This window comes from Sipha flava, unplaced genomic scaffold (genome assembly GCF_003268045.1).
Source record: "Sipha flava isolate LNK unplaced genomic scaffold, YSA_version1 118_pilon_pilon, whole genome shotgun sequence".
NCBI lineage: Eukaryota > Metazoa > Arthropoda > Insecta > Hemiptera > Aphididae > Sipha > Sipha flava.
The window spans coordinates 706,546-728,442 of NW_020271743.1; the positions used below are offsets into that span (position 1 = coordinate 706,546).

General features: G+C 25.0%; 1 protein-coding gene across 1 annotated transcript in view; it reads right to left on the reverse strand.

Annotated features, from left to right (window-relative positions):
- Positions 1–1,707: 1,707 nt before the first annotated feature.
- LOC112693808 overlaps positions 1,708–21,897 on the reverse strand; it is a gene marked incomplete at its 5' end in the record, with an annotated part of 84,484 nt that continues 64,294 nt past the window's right edge. Inside the window, 2 exons of the mRNA XM_025569030.1 lie at positions 1,708–2,597; positions 3,870–4,062. Coding sequence (XP_025424815.1) covers positions 2,332–2,597; positions 3,870–4,062 — 459 coding nt within the window. The remainder of the gene's footprint in view (positions 2,598–3,869; positions 4,063–21,897) is intronic.

A 21,897-nucleotide genomic window follows, 5' to 3' on the forward strand; every position in this document is an offset into this window, starting at 1 on the left:
GCAGATGAAAGTAAATCACAAATAATGGTGTGATAAATAAACAAAATAATCCTTTTTAGAGAAGGAATAATTCACATTGGGCAATCGAAAACAAACTAAAAATGAACTGATTGCGGTGACTATATACTCAAGATTAAATCATACAACGTTTAGAAGAATGTTTTTTAACATAATGGACAGCATTTTAAAAAAATTCATCAGATGATGATAAGTATTTTGTGTCATAAGTTGTTTAAAATAAAATAAAAATTTAACTTTTACTTAATTCAAGTAACCAATACCTTTTTACGTAAGACTTACACAAGACATTGAAAATATTTAATCATATTATATTCACAATCGCATTACAACGGGATTTGAAATGAATAGCGGGTTATATTAATATTTAATATAATTCGTTTACAGAACAAAGATGAATTATACTTTTTACCATATAAAAGTATTTATAATACTTTAATAAAATAAATATATTTAATAATATTTAATCTCAAAAAGTATTTTTTTTTAAATATGTATCGTATAGTATATATATAACAAATATTTAATACGAATATATATATGAGTATATAACGCTTATTTTGTATTATATTTATGCTGAAAATTGATTATTTTTTTTATGTCCTTTAGAAATATTGAAAAATAAAATATTCAACAATATTTAAATTCGGTTCGGTTTAGTTATAGATTTCATTACAAACTGCCAAAGTTTTGTTCGTCATCGATTTATTGGAGTTTAAGTTTCACCTATTATTGTATCTTTATAGACAAGAAATAAATAATTATGTAAAAGCTGAATGAAGAAATCCTAATATTATTTTATAGTTATGATATGAGTATGTACGTGTACTATTTCACAAAACGTTTAAGTTCATTTTGATTCCGAAAGAAGACCGTATACACTATATTATACTTTTAAGTATTATGAAGTTTTAAAAAGCAACAATAGTAGTACTACATTAAAATTGAAAAAATCTTTTTATCACTTTAAAAATACTTCAAATTGTTTAGAGGCTTTGACTTTGAAAACTAAAATAATTCTTATTGGAATTCAATTTAATAACATTTCCTCATACAATAAATACGAATCGTAATATTTAAATTACATGTACATAATTTAAATTCATTAACCAAGATGATGTACTTCAAAACATTTGTATTTTAAATGCATTTTTGATTTAAATAAGTAATTTATATTTCATAGAAAAATATCACAAATAAAAAATATACCTAAGTATGTATAATAAACCATTCAAGTTATACGAGTAGTATAATAAACTAAAATTATATAAGTAAAACATACAATAATATATAGCGTTACATACGTTGTGATAACTTCAATGTACTTTTGTAAACGTCATATTATCATATAATAGTACTTATAATAAAGTTAAAGTGACAAAACATAAAAAGGCTCTTGATAAAAACAATGAGTAAATACATCTGCATAAGTAAAATCATATAACACTTTAATAGTTATATAAACTTTATATTGATAGATTTTGCTTCTTTATCACAGAAGAAAATAAAAATTTTCAATTACACACATTATGTTTTTGTCTACATAATAAGTGGAAGGTATATATTTATATATCTGAAAACCGTAAAAATATTTATAATATTATAGTGAACCAACATATACCTATGCTGTATAAGTTTTTTAAACAATATTAATTTAATTTCTGTAAACGTTATTTTCATTGATATTATAACGTTTGTTATGTATATCGAATAGTTAAAATGATAACACTTATACTCTTATAATAGTTAGTGTAATAATAATAATAATAATAATATTATAATCTGATAAAAGATCGATTGAAATTAAGATTGAAATGATTACTGTGTATACATAAATTTATCACAAGAAAATATAGAACAGTCGATGGAGAAGGGCGGGGGATTAGTCCCGCCGACCTTAAGGGTTTCAAATACCGTGACCCTGGAAGCGTATTATAAACGTTCGTTTTTGTTACGGCAGAATTGGGAAAATACAAAAATACATCATATATAGGAATACTCATATCGAAGAAAAGTAATAATTGTTTTTACGACGGCCACTGCCTTCTCGCCAATCACTCAAAATAGATCTACGGCCAATACAAAGTCGGCTTAAATCATCGATTGGTATACCTATCTGCTATAAATATCACATGGTTACTGAACCGTGTGGTTTCCAACTCTGTCCCTGTAAAGAAGTTCAAGGATTGTATTAGGCGTATCAACATAATACATTATAATGTACACGTGTAGAAATCGTATACGAATGTAAGATAATAAATAAAGGGGATTATAGAAAACGTCAAGTAATTGTAATTATTGTTGTTGTTTGACTTAGAGCACGTGGAGGTTGCCACAAGATTTTGACTTGGAGTCCAGCAAACACATTTTCTGCAATATTTCTTTTGCGATATGTAACGAAAGTGAAGTTTTCGATCCGTGGATGGCCGTCTTCCGTTGGTTCTGTTTCTTTTTGTCCCTAGTTTCGCGCAGGCGGATTTGTTTCAAAACGCCGACCAACAGTTCATCCACATTGTGTTGAATACCGCTTGAAGTTTCAATGAACTTACACTCCCTCGAGCATGCCAATTGTTTACCTTCTGAAACAGATGGGGAAAAATGCCTATTTAGAATCTAAAAGTAACTATTTCTTCCTCTACCATCATAGAGGTATTTGAACGGTGAACTTAATCCGGACATTTAATAACCTCAGAACAAACATAAAATGTCGTTTTAATCAAAAAGTCACACATATTATGCATATTACATACATATAATTTATATCCAAAAATTCAAACTATTAAACGATATAAAAATAACAATAACAGTTTTTGCGTTTGTTATAGTTGAATTAAATTGCTCCAGAGTAATATCATTAATATTATGCATGGTGTATAGTAACGCTATAATCCAGAAATCTGTAGTTATGAATTATTTAACCGAATAAAATACATGTGTACAGTGAATATTTTATTGACTCGCGGAAAATCGTGTATTTCTATACGTACGGAATTTGCGTAAAACAGGTGAGCCGCAAGCTATTGAGCTGCCTAGGTGGAAAAGGAGAAATTATACCAGCAAGCGGGTCGTTATTTCAAAAGTGAGGGGAATGCAGAGCTGGGGACGCACGCTTTCTTTACAAAGACAAAGAACTTCAAACAAGCACTTGCACTTGAAATTCGTAATATTGTTTATAAATATTAATAATTGTGTTAACATAAATAATGGGAAACTACAAAATGGATACTTAGAACATTGAATCCAAAGAGTATATTTTAATATGTTACATAACATTAAACCAAATTCTCGTCATGGGCTGTACATATAATACATATATTTTATTATTTTACACTTTATCAACGTTAATTTACCTTCTAATATAGTTTTTAATTAATTAAAACTGTATTGATGTCAAACAAAATACTTTAATGTTTGGATTATAAATATTTGTTAAATATGTTTTACAAATATTAAAAATGTATTGGTTTTACAATTGAAAACCGTATATAGGTAATATTGGTAGTAATACCGATTGTATAAAATGGAGTTGAAAAAAATAGTTTAATGTAATACTATCTTTTGTTTTTTTCTTAAATTCATTTAATGTTTAATTAAAACCTGATCAACGCTCTAATTTCAATAAACACGAATTATGTTTTTCATACGGACATATTTTATTTAAAATCCTCTAGGATCTTTTAAAACGTCATTCGAGGTCATATCAGGCCTTTATTAACGATATATTTATTATATCCTTAAAAAATGACACTTGTAAACATATATAAAATACCATTATATTTGATTATAAACCATTCAGTGAATTTGATGTATCTCCGAGTTTTAAACTTTTAATTTATATTTAAATTCTTTACCTTCGGTAGTAATGCATCTTGCTCTCATTAGGTCAGCTTTATTACCGACTACGATGACAGTCTTCTCGCGAGAATAATTCTCTTGCCACAAATAATTTAAGATTTCTTCAGCCACTTTGAACGATCCTTTGGAAACTACCGAGTAAATAACAATGCAAGCGTGTGGTTCATAAGTAGCAATTGAATTTTCTACCTGAAATCAATTTCATATCATGTCAGTTTTTGATAAGCAGTCATGGTGTACGCACATTATTTCTAATCCTTTATCTATATTTTTTACAAATTATAACAGTTTCACGCGCTGTTTGTATAGTAAATATAAAACGCGGTCAAGAAATAACTATTACCTGTACTTCTTGTAAGAATATTTTTCATTTTAATTGTACTTATTTAAAATAAGATGATATCCACTATTTAAATAGTGTAAACAAATCTTGGTTCAAATGCATTAAAAAAACTAAAATAATCTGTTCTAATTGTCATTCACTTTCAACATTTCATCTTATATCAGACGAATCATTAGATCTTAAACTGGTCTGAAATAAATTTGATTCCATAAAACTCGAACAATCCAAACTCATTAGCTTCGTTAATAATCAAAATGAGGAAATTGATGTATTCGAAAAAAAATTTAAAAGAAAAATTTGTTCTGGAATAATTTCAATACTATAGTCAAAAGAGTTGTTTCTTTTGAAAAAAAAAACCCCAAATGAAGACCTATTTTCTGATTTCACTGATTGCCTATCTCGATCTAAAAACATTATTGTATTTAATATCCCTGAAGTCCCTATTGATTCCAGCAACTCTGGTATATCAACAGTTAACCGTATTTTTAATACAATTTCTTAGGGCATTAAAGTAATTACTATGCAACGACTTTGTAAGTCAGGGAAAAACCCGTCAGTTGAAAATTTCCTTAAATTAAACTTTAGGTGTTTTTAATATCTTGGGTTCATCTTAACAGTTAAAATCGGATCAAATTTTTAATGAAATTAAAATCATAAGTGATAAGACTCCTAAACAACGCATGTACTTTCAAAACATTCGAAAAAAAACTAGATATCCGTTCCAATAGTGAAGCAAACATCTCAATCGAATACATCAAGAGCATTCCATCAATCATCTCTACTTCCGGTCATAAAAGAAATCCCGAACTTCGTCTTTAATACGAAAATGTTAGAAGTTCAGTTTCAAAAATGAATACTCTTATCCCTCTTTTGAATATATCTTGCTTTGATACCTTTGGTTTCTCTGAAACTTATCTTTCCTGTAGTATTTATAATCCCTAATGAAATTGTAATAACTACACAATCTATTATTTTGAAATATCTCCTTGTAATAATTCTAGTACACGAGTATTAATTTTAGTCAATTTTGCATTAAAAATTTAAGCTTTAACTGTTTCTATTAAATGTGCCAAACAAGTATTTGGTAAAATTATTTTCGATTTTAATATTTTTATCTTTGGGTACATCTAAATGCCTTCCTATTCACTTATCTCTACCTACGAATTATTTTTCTCGGCTATAAATGAATTATATTTATTTAATTCCAAAGGAAAAATAATTTTATTAGATGATTTTAACTTACTGTCATTAAATTGGATTTTATATCACTAAATTTTAATTCGCAATTAAAATCTTATTTGATTAGTAAATAATCACACTTAAATTTAAATCAATTCAACTTATTACGTAATTGTAATAATGTTATTTTTGATTGTATTTGAACAAATGTTCACATTTAAATTACTAATAATATAGATTCATTATTATTTATATAATGAATAATTTATTACATACCTATTTATACATATTTTTTTTTAAATTTTTGGAAAACGTATGTCATTTCTATAATTGAAAGAAAAAAAAGTGATTCAACACTAATTTCTAACAATCGTTCTATTTTTGAATTACATATTATTCCAAAACTTTTTTCACTTTTAATTTCATTAAAATTATCAACTTTTTCCTCTTTCATAGACAAAGATCATTATGGTATCTACCTCGTCGATCTACTAACAATATTTTCGCTGTAACAAAAAATATAATCCTTAATTCTTTTGAAATTAATGATCGGACAAATATAATCTATACTGACTTTTCTAAAGACTATGATCAAGTTAACTGTACAATTTTATTTCATAAATTACATCATTTTAGTTTTTCTGGCTCTTTACTAAATTGACTCCATTCATTTTTATTGAACGCACACAAATTTAAAATATCTGAATCTATTAAATTTCTTGTTTCTCCAAATGTTCCCCAAAGAGACCATTTATTATACATACATTATTTGACACTCCTTTTCAATATATTCGATATTTTCAATAACTCGTATTGATGATCTAACCAAAGTTATTATTAACTATAATAGTTTTACTTTTGCTGATGAAGCTAAACTAATAAAGATTATAAAAACTAAACAAGATGAAATTTATCTTCTTTTTATTCATGTTCCTCTTCTATCGAGAGTTGGAAATCAATTAATAAAGGTTACAAAATCTTTGTCCTTGGCTGAACTAAATAATTCTCTAGAGTTGTATTGAAACCACTCTCTTATATTTTGCATCCAGTTTGTTCTAGGTCTCTCCTTGCACTTCTTCCCGCAAATTATAAAAATAAAGCTAATAAAATTTCTCAACTTTTCACTGTGAAAAGACTGACATTATAAAAGACATAAATTTTTACACTCTAAATGTCTTCATAAATTAATACTAGGTGATATTGAATTCCCAGAAATCTTATCCTTAGTACGCTTTAGAACTAACTGCTTCAATACTAGAAACTCTAAACCATTTTATTCTTTTTCTTCTAATAAAAATTATATTTTAAATTTCCCAGCTTACCTATTAATAGGTGCTGACAAAAATTTTATTTATGATTATTTATAATTGTATTTTTCTTCTTTACTTTGTATACTATATTATTTTTATATTATTTTCTCATTATACTCACTTCAATATTTTCATTACGATAAGATATTTGTTCACTATGTATATTATAGTTTACCACCAATTTATAATTTTATAAAAGGTTTCACGATCGTATATTTCATTCAATAAATAAATAAATAAATATAATATTTATGAATTGTTATGAAATGTATTACGGTCAAAATTAATAATAATAAATTAATTTATGGATTCTACGAACAAATTATTGTTACCGATTATTATTATTTATTTAACAAATGTTTTATACACGAATTATGTTTGTTACATTATCGTTTTTAATTTTATGGATTGAGTGTTTATTGCCATAAAATATTCACTCTATAATAATAATAGTTTATATCATAAAAAAAATTATATGTGCCTATATTTATTGAAAGCTGCTAAAGATATTAATAAATGGGTATTTCATTAATTTATTAATCTGAAGATCAAATTAAATATACTAATTTATCAGGTAAACTAATATTCAAAATAATTAATATTATTAACCAATATTTCCATCAATAAATGTTTCTTTTTTTTTCATCTACACGATCAATAATATTTATCAATATATTGTTCAGTTTTGGTCAAAATGTCTAACAAAGAGAATGTGATTATTACTATTGCTCAATAATATTGACAATCGATCAATAAATATCAAAATAATTTTAATTGTTTCATTATATTGAACATATCTTCACATGATCCTTACACAGTCAATATTATTGTCAATATCAAATATTGATGGTGTATGGGCCGCTTAAACTTATTTCCAAAAAAATTTTTACATTAAAAAAAAAAAATGATTTAATTCATAAGCACTTTCGTTATTACATACGTGCATGTTTATGCGTATGGATTGAACAAATATATATACAATTGTTTATTGATTATAGAAAATCTATTGTTAGTAAAAGCATTATTCTTATGTTGTTTTATGCTGAATTATTTTTGGATACAGAATAAAGAATATTAATTAAATGGTCCTGAGTAGAAAACATTATTTTAAAAATATTTTGAATATAATGCTGTATAAATAATAAATAAATAAAAGTTTTATTGGAAAATGTAATTCTAATATTTAAATATCATAGATGAAAATACTTTAAATAAGTCATTTTACTTAAACTATTAATATTATATTATACAGGATCCGTCCAATAGTTTAAAACCATTTTACATTCGATATACCTAAAAAGTGCACTAAAACTTGAAATTAAAATTAGACACCACGGGTATGCAGATTTTAATAACTGGACAAAATTATATTGAATGAATTTGACTCTACCACGTAACCGATTATGATAAATTACGAATAAATTACGATAAATAATAGATATTATATAGCTGATTCATAGAGTATAATTATACAGATAAAGTACCAGATATTGGTCGTTGTAAAATATTTCTTTCAATTGTGTATATTTTATTACGTAGAGAAAAAATAATGTTTAATAATACATTTTTGTCTGGAGTAGTATTAATAACAAAAATCTATGTACATTAAGTACGTATAAGTATGATTACAAAATACAAATCAAAATCAGCTAAATGATCGAGTTTAGATAAAAGATTTAAAATATCTATTTGTCTACAAAAATGTGTATCAATAGATCAAAACTATTATTTATTATTTATATAATTTATTATTTTTATGCATTATCTAATTTATATTATGTCATGTAAATTTGAAACAAAATAATTATTCTTATACTACTAAAATATAGAATAATATATTTTTGATGATTATAAGAACAAAAAGTATTCATACTTCATAAGTACATTTTAAGTAATTAAATTATAAGTAATAACAAATGGATAAAAGTAATTTTTAATGTTTTATATGTGTTATTTTTTTTATTTTCGTACATATCTTTGAAATCGTGTTTAAATATAATGATTTTTTTATCTTTCATCATGTGTTATTCGTTTGAATAAGTTTTTATTTCGAATTTTAAAACTATTTCAGATGATTAGTATTAAGTAAGTGGTGTATCAATGATTCTTAGTGTCAGATTGAAATATAATAAGAATAGCTTTTATCATAGTTTTCAAATTAAGATACTCAGTAGTTTAAATATTTGGGCGATTGTATTCAATTTTGAGGAAGATATTGGTTATAATCATATATTTTTTTTAAAAAAAATAATCATTAATTTTGGGTTTTTCATATAAAATTTATAATTTTGAAATTAAAATACTTGGTTGTATTATTTTAATTTTATTTAATTGTTAAACTTCCTCTATAGTTGCAAGCAAGAAAACTTTTTTAAGTCCATTGATAATGTATATTTTCATGGATATATTTAAGTTTTGAAATCATTTATAAAAGAAACATTAATTTAGACGAAATCTAAAAAAAAAAAATAGTTTTTAAAATACAAAGTCACTTAGTAGTTATTATTTATTATTTCTATAAAATTGCACGAAGAGACGGTGTATTTTTCGATTAACTATTGAAAATTATAATTTTAGAGGCGGTTCAGATGGTGAAATAATTATGCTAAAATTAATTTAAATTCATAATCATTTAAAATGTCGCACAGTTTAAAAATAATAAATTAACATTTTACATTTATATTTGTTAGTGTTTGAGACTAATCTATTAGAATGATAAGTTAGAATTTAGTGATTGAATGGTTGTTTTCGGGTGCAGTAACATTAGTTACCTTAAAATATTTTATCGAGACAAATTTCTCTGCAATTTTACTATCGGCATAATGGTTGTTAAAGGTAATTCATTTGAAGCTGACTGCACACAATAATAAATACTAGATTAACCTTTCAGAAAAAAAATGTATTCCACCTGAAAATGTTTGATGTCAATAGAGAAAAATGTGGATTGACAAAATGTAATTAATTTCGAATATTACGTACAATTGATATAAAATTCGAAAACTATTAAACGTTTGTGTTAAAATTGTTATTAAAAACTGAGAACATTACTTCGTACTTGAATGGTAAGCATTGATTTAGTATAATGTAGTTATGATCCTTATTCAGATATATTTTTGTCATTATAACAATGAATATGCGTTGTATTCCCTTAGGTTTCTGAATCAACACGACGATCATGACAAATTAAATATACATAAAAAAAAAAAATTCTGAATTCAGCTTATACAAATATAAAAAAGTTAACAATTTGAAAAGTGAATGTAAATTAAAAATAAATACAAATTTATGAAAGCATGTGAAGTTATTGTTTTCATTTTATACTTTACTCGTGTATACTTGGCATGTTACATAATTAATAAAACAAATACGAATACAAATTAATACGCAATACTATATTATATATTGTTTTAGTCAATTATTTTGCGTTCGATGGAAGCATAGTAAAATAATAATTAAAAAAACTAATAATATGATATATAGTATTTATCTATATTATATAGATGTGTAAATATCAGATAACTAAATTGTAATTATAATTTTGTTCATTGCACTATAGTAGAATTGTATTATCTGTATTATGATTAATATAATTTATTTGTGAATGATAAATAAAAGTTAATCATTCACAAACTAAAATGTTTTATTTATCCCAGTCTATCGAAGGGATGATTAAAATTAAATACCTCTTTTTTTCCATTAGTATTAAATTCTCTTAAACTAATTTATTACCTAATTAATTTGAAAATTAAAACGTTCTGATAATATTAGTAATTTTATTTATAAACTAGCTTAATTACCTGGCTTCGCACGGAACATTCTTGGCCGTGACATAAGTTTTAATGGATGGAGGCACCACTGACTAAATTAAGGTATCATCAGCAAAAATTATTATTTTCCATTTAAATTTAAGCCAAATAAACCATTTGTATAGATTATAAAAAATTGAGGTCCTAACACTGTACCTGGTGGGACTCCATAATTAATTGGTAAAAAATTACTCAAAATATTATCAAATCTAACAGCTTGATATCTTCCAACAAAAAACGACGAGAATAGATCAAGTTCTTTACCACGGATACTAGCATATTCCAGCTTTTTAATTAAAATACTATGGCTTACCGAATCAAATGCTTTTTTCAGATTAAGAAAGATACCCGTTACTTTATTATTTTTATCTAAATTTTCCTTTATATATTGTATATATTATATATCCCTTATAATTATACCCTAATCTGCTTGGACTAAATCATCAAGTGTTGATTTACCTGACTGAAAACCATATGGATTTTTTAGAAAAAAATTATTTTTTATTAAAAAGTTATACAAACGTTTTTTTAAACAATTCTCAAAAATTTTACTAATAGATAATGAAAATAAAATCGGTCTATAATTGTCACAATCGTTCTTATTACCTGATTTAAATAAAGGAATAATCATACATTTTTTAAAACAATTAGGATAAATCCCACATTCAATAACTTTATTAAATATTAAAGAGAGATGTAATGATATAAGTTTGGATAATCTTTTTAAAAAATAATTTGTCATTCCATATTCATTATATGAACATTCATCTTTTAAGAGTTAGATTAATGTTCCTCAAAACTCATTTACTTTATAGTATCCTAATTCAAATACTTTTTATCACCATATTTCCTATAAAATTTAAGTAAGCTCAAACATTCCTAGATATTACAAACAATTACTAATTCTTCTAGAGAAACATATTCAGTTTGATGATTTAAAAAAACCTTATTTTGTCTGAAATATTGATGTTTATTCAAAAATTATTCATTTGTCTTGATTTGGATGATACCGTATCAGCTCCCGCTGGACGTTAATGAGTCCACATCGGCTCCAGGTCGTTCATTCCTTGCAGTCCGTTGAATGGCCGTATTGCGTCCGGTTTCGATAACGAATTTTTTGATTGCTAGTTAATCGCATATATATAGTTATATGAAATTAAACATTATTATTCCCCTGGAAATGTGGGCTGATATGTCTAGTACAGACGATCGCACCACGAACTGCTGCGAATCTTTCCACGCAAAATGTAATGCTGAATTCACGTCTGCTCATTTTAACATTTTCAATTTCATGGACATTTTGAAGTAGATACAAGCTAACACGTATATAATGCTCCACAGCATGAATATTAGGAAAAAAACTAACAACCAGCAAAATATTTGTAGTGTTATTCAGAAATGTATTGATCAATTTAAAGAAGAAGAAATTACCAGAGCGGAATACGTAAAAAAAAGTTTCCTTCAAGCTTAAACCACAAGTTTTTTAATTTTTTACCTTACTTAAGTTAACATTATTTTTAAAACTCAAAAAAAAAATTTAAGTCAACACAATTTTTTTAAGTCTATTAAACTCTTTTTTAAAAGAACATCATTTTTTTATTTTAAATGTCAACAACATTTTTAACCATGCCTACAGAGAATTTCTTCTCACCGTAGCCAATCCTCAGCCTATAAATGGGAAAGAAAATATTATTGATTGGGAGCCAATACGTCCATAACACTGGCATCGGATCGGAGCCAACTCAGCCACCTTCAAATGAAAGGAAGGATCCGAAACGGATAAATGGGAGCCGATGCGGATATTTCCCTTGATTTTAGTACTTAAAAAATGCCACTATACCAATTACATAAATCATTCTACTACCCCAATTATATTATAATGTATAATATTTGTTATTTATATTTAGTAATTTCTATATAAAATATTATATGTTTAACGTTAATGACATATTTTAACATTTCACGCAGATATACTTAATTTATCATTTTTAGTTATTTTAGTTATTTTCCCTAATAATTATGTAATTTAAAACGCTGTTTGAACATGAGTTAAGATAATTGTATAAAAATGATTTTATTCATCTAAGGCAAATAATTTGTATGCAAGGTATTAAATTACAGGTGGAACAGCAAAGATGCTGTATGTTTCACAACATATATGTGTGTACTCGTAGGCAGTTACTTATTAGGGTAATAGATGTGCTTTGAATCATTCTTTTGATCTGAATTTAATTTAGTGTACCGTATTTTACTTTAAATTTGTTAATACATATAATTTAATATGTAATTTTATTTTTAATTTGTTGTTACATTCGTAAAAGAATTAAAATATTTATGATATAAAACTAAGAACTAATTTTATCATAATGCATCCTATGATATTGTATTCTTGTGAATAACCTATAAAATATCTAATTGAAAATAATCACCATAGCATTTAGATAGTATTGACATTTTAATAAACATAGTTTAAGTTTTGAGTTTTGAATGTACGTAGTGTAATTTTTCTTGCTATAAAATAAATAGCATTTATAAATTAAAATAGTATGACTTTAATTAATCACTAGGGACTATTTATTTTAAAACATTACGACATACAATTAATTTTACAAATTATCAATTAGTTAGTAATATACACACGTATGCAGAGTTATAAATATTCAATGAAAGGATAAGTTTGTTTTATTGAATTACTTTTTGAACGTGATAAATTTTTACTTTAAAATATAAATTCTATACTCTCCTATTCTATTCCGCGTAAGTTTTTTATATTCATTAAATATGAAAATATTCACGTTTAGAAATTCAAATATCACTTAACATTGCATATTAAATAATAGGACTTCACAAAAATATGAAAATCGAATTTGACGGATTGTAATTACTTTTTTTTAAAAAAAAAAAAGGTAGAACAAAATAACGATATTTTAATGTTGTAGGTATTGTAGCTAATAAAAAAAGAAAATAAACCCATACTTTAATTTAAAATATTGTTTAAAAATTCAAAAACTCAAAACCATCATAAGTAAAAATATTTATAACCAACTAATAACAAAAAAATGATTGACTAACAACAATTTATAAGCTAGATCGTGTATAAGATTATAATTATATTAATATTGTACTCGGATAGAAATTAACTAGTTATTAAAATGAATTATAAAGTATTATCTGTACGTTTCAAATTTAATATAAATATTTCTTTCGCAAACCAAGACGTCCAATTTGAATTATTCATATTTCAGGGAATATTTTAAGTGAATATCCCCGTACGACCATACTGCTGATGTTATAAATTAATCCTTTTTAAACAGTATCCATATTATATTAAATATTTTCTCATTTATAATAATTAATATGCTTAAATACACAATGTTAATTATAAATACAGTGACATGATTTTTATAGAGTCATTAAAATATTAAGCAAGACTTCTTTATCGACGGTTGTTTTTTTTTTACCTTTCATACTATTCAAAAACGTTCTATATTAGTAATGAAAGTAATAATTAAATTACGAATATACACTTCCTTCGATGCTTAAACTTTTATGCATAAATAGCTATGTCCTATTACATATACATATTACCTATGAGAATTACGTGCATTTATTACGAACTGGTAAATAGAACTATTTCAATCAATTTCTCAGAATAAATATTGGATTATTTGGAAACAAGGAGATAAGGAGTTTACATCAGTTAGGTCTCCTAGAACTCATTAGTTAAACATATTGGTAGAATAATTATCACAAAATAAAAAAATAATTAGTACTAAGTAATAATAACGATGCCTCGAGTTAAATGTCTAATACCGATTAAAGAATATAATATATTTGAATCAATGACTAGAATAATAAATATTGTTGTCATAATTTCGTGCACAATATACTCGTTACGATCATTTATGAACACTATACATTTTTAAAATAATTACTGTTTAGTTGATGAAAACTGTTAATTATAGTATTTAAAAAAAATTAAACAAAACTAAATACGTAACAATAAATAAATTATCATAACACATTCTATGATTTGTTAAAATAAGTTAAACAATAAAATAAAACATCAAAACAAAATAACTAATAAAATATTGATCAAATAACACAAATGTTTTAACTATCGTGTAATGAAAAAGAATCCTGTTAAATGGCAACAGATGTAGTTTTGAAGCAAGCAGAACTCAAAAGTCGAATATCCATTAGCAACATGCATGAGATAAAAAAAAGTTAAAAAATGGAATAGTTTGTTGAGGAAATATGATTAGAAAAGTAGTAATGCATCGACTCAGATCAGTGGAAACATTAAGATTTATCTGTGGCACCAGTGTAAAGGAATCAATCTCGAAAAACAGAAATTTCGAGCTGAGTATTATTTTTCCACCAACAATTAGACAAGCTGATAAGGTTTAACATTTGTTAGGTTAGATGAAGTATATTTATAATGTATATTTTATACAAAATGTAAGGGCAAGAAAAATAAATTCTATGTGATACTCAAAATCATTACAAGAAAAACCAATAACCTAATCTAACCATACTTTTTAGAAAAAAATTATTGTCCCACATCAAAAGTATGACAACATATTTAATCTAAAACATCAAGTTTTCAAAGTTATAGTACCTATAAAAGAACTGTATAATTTACGTTTATTTTTGATTTATCATGATGTTAACTATTTATATAAATCTTGAATATCATTTTTAATATTATTTTACTTCATTATTTAAAAAAAAAAAAATACTGTACACAACCAAATACTGACAAATTATAGAATTATTGATTAAATTCCAAGTAACACAGAAACCTAGAGTATTTACCTTGTCGGTAAATGTCAATTTAAACTTAAATGTGTTTTAGTAAATCAGATTAACGTAGTACGAAAATATTAATTAATTAAAATTATGTACACTCTAATACATAGGCCTGATAATTAGGTTTATGCCAGGCATATAAAATTATCCTATGGTATTTTGAATTCTAAACAAAATGAGTAATATATTATTATTCAACAAGGCTATTTTAGCTTTTTCAATGATCAAACTTTTAAATAATTAATTTGCACCACATATTTAATACTAAATACACTATAAACATAAATTAAACCTAAATTATATTTTACACAGCATTAGTCGACAAATGTATTAATTTTTATTCTTTAAGGTTTTTTTATAATGCATTAATACAGGGATTATCAATCTTTTTTATTCAATGGCACACTTGATAGTTTTAAAAATTTTCACTGCGCACATAAATAAATGGTAAAGAATATATATAATGTCATATAAATACATAATATATTGTTTGTATTAAATTATAAAAATTAAATGTGATATTTGAAACTAGTGTTTTTTACATAATTCCTCTATTCGGATTGAAACGATACTAACTGGTAAAGGATAATCAATATTTTTAAATTTAAGTTACAATACTTTTTGATCGAAATACCTATATCAGTGGTTCCCCACCTTTTAAGTAGCGTGGACCACTAATTTTGTAAAAAAATCTTGGAAGCCCACGAATAGTTTTTTATATATATTTATATATAAACTTATAACCTTTATACCCATAAATTACTAATATACATAATATGTATGTACGTCAGTCGTAATAAAAATAATTAGAAAACAATTGTTTATCAAGAAAAAACTTTATTGAACCCGATTGTTTAAAAGATAAACAATTTAATGTGATTTTCGACATTGTTCACTAGAGGGTCATATCTGGATTGAACCTGGATGGTTTTAGCCTTAAATCACTCTCAACATTAACTTTATTCCTATATTTATTTGATAAAAAAAATTAAAGCAGAAATATCTTGTTTACACAGGTAGGTTGTTGAAAAATAGCCCATCATGTTTCTAAGTGCAATTTTAACGATTGCTGGATAGATTTACCGAAAATTTAATCAGAATGACATTAATGATGTGGTTCTAAAAAAATATTGCAGAGTCTGATAACATGAAAATTCAATCGACAAATCTCTTTAGGTTAGAAATCCTTGCATTAATGATTATTCATGTAAATAATGATAATTTAATTTTTGTTAGACTTATTTTAATTTATTTAGAAAAAATAGAAATATTTCATTTTGATTTTAAAGATTTATAATTTTAGTACAAGCAAATAAATTATTTTATTTGCGTTTTAAATTCTAATATAATTAATGATATTAAACAAATGATTACGATTATAATTTTAGTGAACTTTTTTCTTACTATAGGTACATTAATAAAAAAATAATGTTCATAGGTACCACATTAAATGATCTTATTTCTACCAAAAAAGAACATAAAATCTACATTTATTGATAGAATTCTATAAAAAAGTATTAATATATATTTTTGAGGAATACCAAATTATATTTTTCTTGATATTTATAACTTATTTAGTAAAAATTACAACAAAAAAAATATATTATGTTTACGAAAAATTTTAAATTATAATAAACAGACGGAAAAAATGCAATGTCCATTTACATATAATCATAAATTCCCCTCTTCACATTATTATTGATTCTTAAATATTTAATCTTTGAGTAACTTATTAAGTGCGTTAATAATTGTAACATTACCATAGGTAGTATAAATAACATCGCATGTAGTAAATACACCGCAATGTTGGTGTATTTGATTACTTTCCACATAATAATCTAACTTATCCGTTATGTTACAACTTGTTTGGTATAATAACTGATTAATAATAATTAATAACTATTCAAAATCATTAGCTATGTTTTTAACATTGTTAAGAACTAATGAAGTATTATTTGATAGATTTTACTTTTTAAAATAATATTGACAGTAAAGAGCTAATAGAGATTAATGCACCTACAATATTTGATATGATTTTATACTATGGAAATAAACTTCGAATTACATTTAGATAAATTATTAAATTTGTTATTTATATCAAAATATATTAAAAGCTTTTAGAACTTTTTTAATTTTAAATTTTTTATTTTTACTTTAAAACATTTGAACCCCATATGCAATTATGATAATGATATTTTTGGCGTCCATATTTAGAATATTGATCTAAATAACAGCCAATCATAAAGTGGGATGCTTTTGGTCAAATCAAAATTCATTTGTTCATACCATGTTATTTGATCTAGATGTTTCAATCAATACGGCAATAATCAATATAAAGTCATACTTGTATACAACGTGACAATAGTTATATTTAATAACTAATATATTTAAAAAATCAAAAATTAAGTAAATATAATCAACAAGTTTGTGCGAAGATTAAAATATTATTCCAATAATTCATAACTTAATTCAAGTTTCTGACTTTGCTTATGTATTATAAAAGGTTAGTATATATATTAATATACATACATAAAAACATAATAATAGCTTGGTACTATTAGAAGAAAATCAATTTTCATGTAATAATACTTGTAATTCATAAAATCATATTTTATTTAAAAATCTATAAAAACATTTTAACTAGGTATTAGTTATTATATAAAGTTGATATAACTATTTGATTGGCATGGAATTACAATTTTTTTTTTTATAAATATGTCTACATTTTATAATTTAAGTTTAATATTTATTTTTGAGGTAAATAAATCTAAAATTCCTAAAATGACGAGTATATAAATACATATTTTATCATTTTATTATCCTGTATAGTTAATAAAGATGTTTACTATAGTGAAAGTAATATGTATTATTAATAAAGTGAAATAAATATTCAAAGTATTTTTATACTTTTGATCACTCATAAGAGTGATTATTTAATTCAAATAAACTCAATTTATTATGCCTATGTAGAATGCGTACCACATCGTTTGTACCAACTAGCTATATGATAAATAATAACTATGATAATTTGATTATTTTTATTATTTATTAAATTTTTGTATTTTATAATGGCTTTTATTGATGCCAATAATATTCAATATTAATAGTTTATGTTTGTAGATTTAGCTATCCTTATTATTTTTATGACTCACTAAAAACTAAAGCTCTATAAAAATAAATAATAATTCTGTGCATGAAAATTGTACCTATCAATATTATTTTTAAAATCGATGTAAACAATAATTAATAACTAATCGAATACAGTATATTTACTTAGTCTAAATTGTTTCAAAAGAAAAAGTTATACAATATTAATAAAAGGATTTATTTATTTACCCAATTGGATATTAAGTAATAATTGAGGCGTTGAATGCAGTGACAGATTAACCTTCAATTTATAATATTTGAGTTAATGGCATGAATAGCAGCTATACCATAAAATTCAATTCATAAACGGTCAGAACCACCTTCGATAAATATTCATTAAACGACAGCACCTAAACAGCTTTTTTAATTTGAATTATAAAAAATTAAAACAAAAATAATGGAATTTATTATGCATTTATCTCAGTATGATTAATTAGGGGTTAGTACATTACCGCACTCATCGCTTCAATTTATAACTTAGCTCACATACAATTTAAAAAATTTATAGTGTAATATGTGCACACAAAATTGTAAGAAATAAAATATTAACGTTATTACATATCAAAATTATATAAAATTATATAAATAATAATTATACATTATTGTTTATCGCAAAGAAATGATAAATACTTAGTACCTAGCTTTTAAAAACAATGTAATAAAAATATATATAAATAATTATTTTTAAGTGTCATAAAAATAATTCGATTTTTTATTTTATAAGCATAATGTTTTAAATTAAAAATTCCTCAAAAAGATGCTTTTAACTAGTTTTAAACGAAAATTTGAATCGAACAAAATGTTGACACCTGATTGTTTCTATAAATTTAATTAAGGTATTATTAAGTTTTATTATATTAATTAATCTGCTCAAATTCGAATATATATTAAAATAATAAACATTTATATAACAAGCAATATATTAACACTTTTTTCAAGTCATAAAAATCAACTATCAATTACACAAATTAAAAATCAAACCAGAAATACATTGTTTAATATTTTAATTTAATAATAGATGTTTTATCAATTAATCTGATTCGCAAATTTTAATGTTATTTCTAAGAAATGAATATTTTAGATAACCTCGAGTTGGGTCTTAAATTTCAAAAATAGTATGAATTGGGTCCGAACGTATTTTATTGAGTACAGGAGTTAGCTCCCATATATTTTATCGACTACATGAGTTAGGTCCAGCCTATTAGCGATATCCAGAAGACACCATTTGGAGGTTAGGTAGAAAGTCTTCCAAAAAATTTGGTTTATGTTATACAATGGTAACGGTCTGATGTAAACATTATTAAAATATTAAAATTATTATTATAGAATTTTTTTGTGTGAAAAATTATTGAGTTGGCTAAAGTTTTAATTTATTTTTACTTTTATCACTAATAGTTTATTTATAATTATAGAGTTTAAATTACGGAAGAAATTTAAGACACACATCTTTCATTGGGAAAACATGAGTTGGGTAATTAAGGTAACAACAAGATAAAATCAACCGTGGACCCAATTCATGTATTATCAAATGTGACCATGGACCCAATTCGAGTATTATTAATTAACATCGCAAACCCAACTCGTGTTTTTTTAAAGCAATCAAATATCTCGGAACCCAACTCAAGAGTTCCCAATATTTTAACATTACATTTTACTGTAGAAAAAATGTGGGTAAAAAGTTATTCAAACATTTTAAATTAATCTATTAGTCTTATTACTTTAAAATGTTTATTTTAAATAAAATGTAATACATTATTATAGGTACGACTGTATGTTATAATTAGGGACCGGATTTATATGCAAATGCATATATATATATATATATATATTGGAATAAGCTTTTTGAAATCTGGTGAGCATTGTCCCCGATTTAGATTTTTCTTATTAAAATAACACTAATTTTACTTTGCATATTTCAACGTTTTAACCTATTAAATGCATATTCAATGTATATTTGTAATTTTATAGTGCATATGATTATTAATTACACATTTATTCGTTTTTGTCGTATTTTCACGTTCACAGCCGCATAATATCGATAAAATTGCGACCGAATACATAGGGTTGCCGAAGAAATAAGAAATCAATTCCCTCAAGTCGATGAACTCATTTCTGACGTCAAAAAAGTTTTTTAAAAGCTCCATCACGTACAACACTTTTCTGAAATATGGCCCCTAATCTAACACTTCCACCACAACCAATATTAACGCGTTGGGGTACATGGCTAAATGCAGCTTTTTATTATTGTAACAACTTATTAAAAAAATAATTCTTCAATTGAACAGTGAAGATTCTATTTCAATTAAAAAATCACAAGATTTGATAAAAGATATTAATTTGAAAACTAATTTAATTTACATTAAATCAAATTTTGAAATAATTCCGAGCACGATAAAAATGTTAGAATCAAAAGATTACTTGTTATCGGAAGCCATGATCAAAATTAAAAACGCAAAAACCACATTAAAAAAATCAAAAAACAAAATTAGTGGTATTATAAATGCCAAACTTTTTTACATTTATAATATATTCCACATATTTGTTCATAATTTTAAACAACATTTTAATTGAATATTTAAGTACATATTTAAAAATAAATACACATTTTATAGCATAATGCAGCATTTTTAAAAGCATATTTCGAGGATTTTTTGTGCATATAAATCCGGTCCCTAGTTATAACTATTAGAAAATGACAAACCGACGAACTGATTCGAGTATAAACATTTGAATAAACACGAAACAAAACTTGGTCTACGCGAATCGCGTTGTTCACCTTTTTTGATTCACAATTATGTTTCGTAAAGCTTATAAGGTTCGTGGCGTTCGTATGAAACGTGATCGGATGATGGGTATTGGTCGTAATTTCCGCAAAGTGCGCCATGCATAATATCAGCGTTTCGTCGGGCCCATAGCGTATAATAACGACGGCCGGGACGCGTGACTACGTGAATGCGAGATGATAACATCGAATGCGCAATTATTGCGCCGCCGTACATTAACGGTCGCGGGAACTTTCGCGTGCGAACGAAAACGTTTTAGAAAACGCGAGTACCGACGGGAACAAGCGTGTACGAAGCTTGGGAACACGTGATGATTTTATAAAAAGTCGAACATATAATTTGACCAAACATTATCGTGGCGCAACCGAAACGGGTTCGTCGTGAATAGGTGTAATCTGCAGCGGTACATTAACGGTGGGCGGTGGAAGGGGCTGGGTGAGGTAAAGGGCAATTTACCCTGCATTAAAGTACTTTGTGGGTGAGGTTTTAAAGCAATACGTTTTTTAACAAATAACGTCTAACATTATTTTAGTATATAAAATTAAAATATCAGCACAAAGCTATAATTTATTTTGTTTAACATTTTTTTTTCCCTTCCGTTATTCGCTTATAAGACTCACTTCGTGCTGATCCCGAAGTGAGTT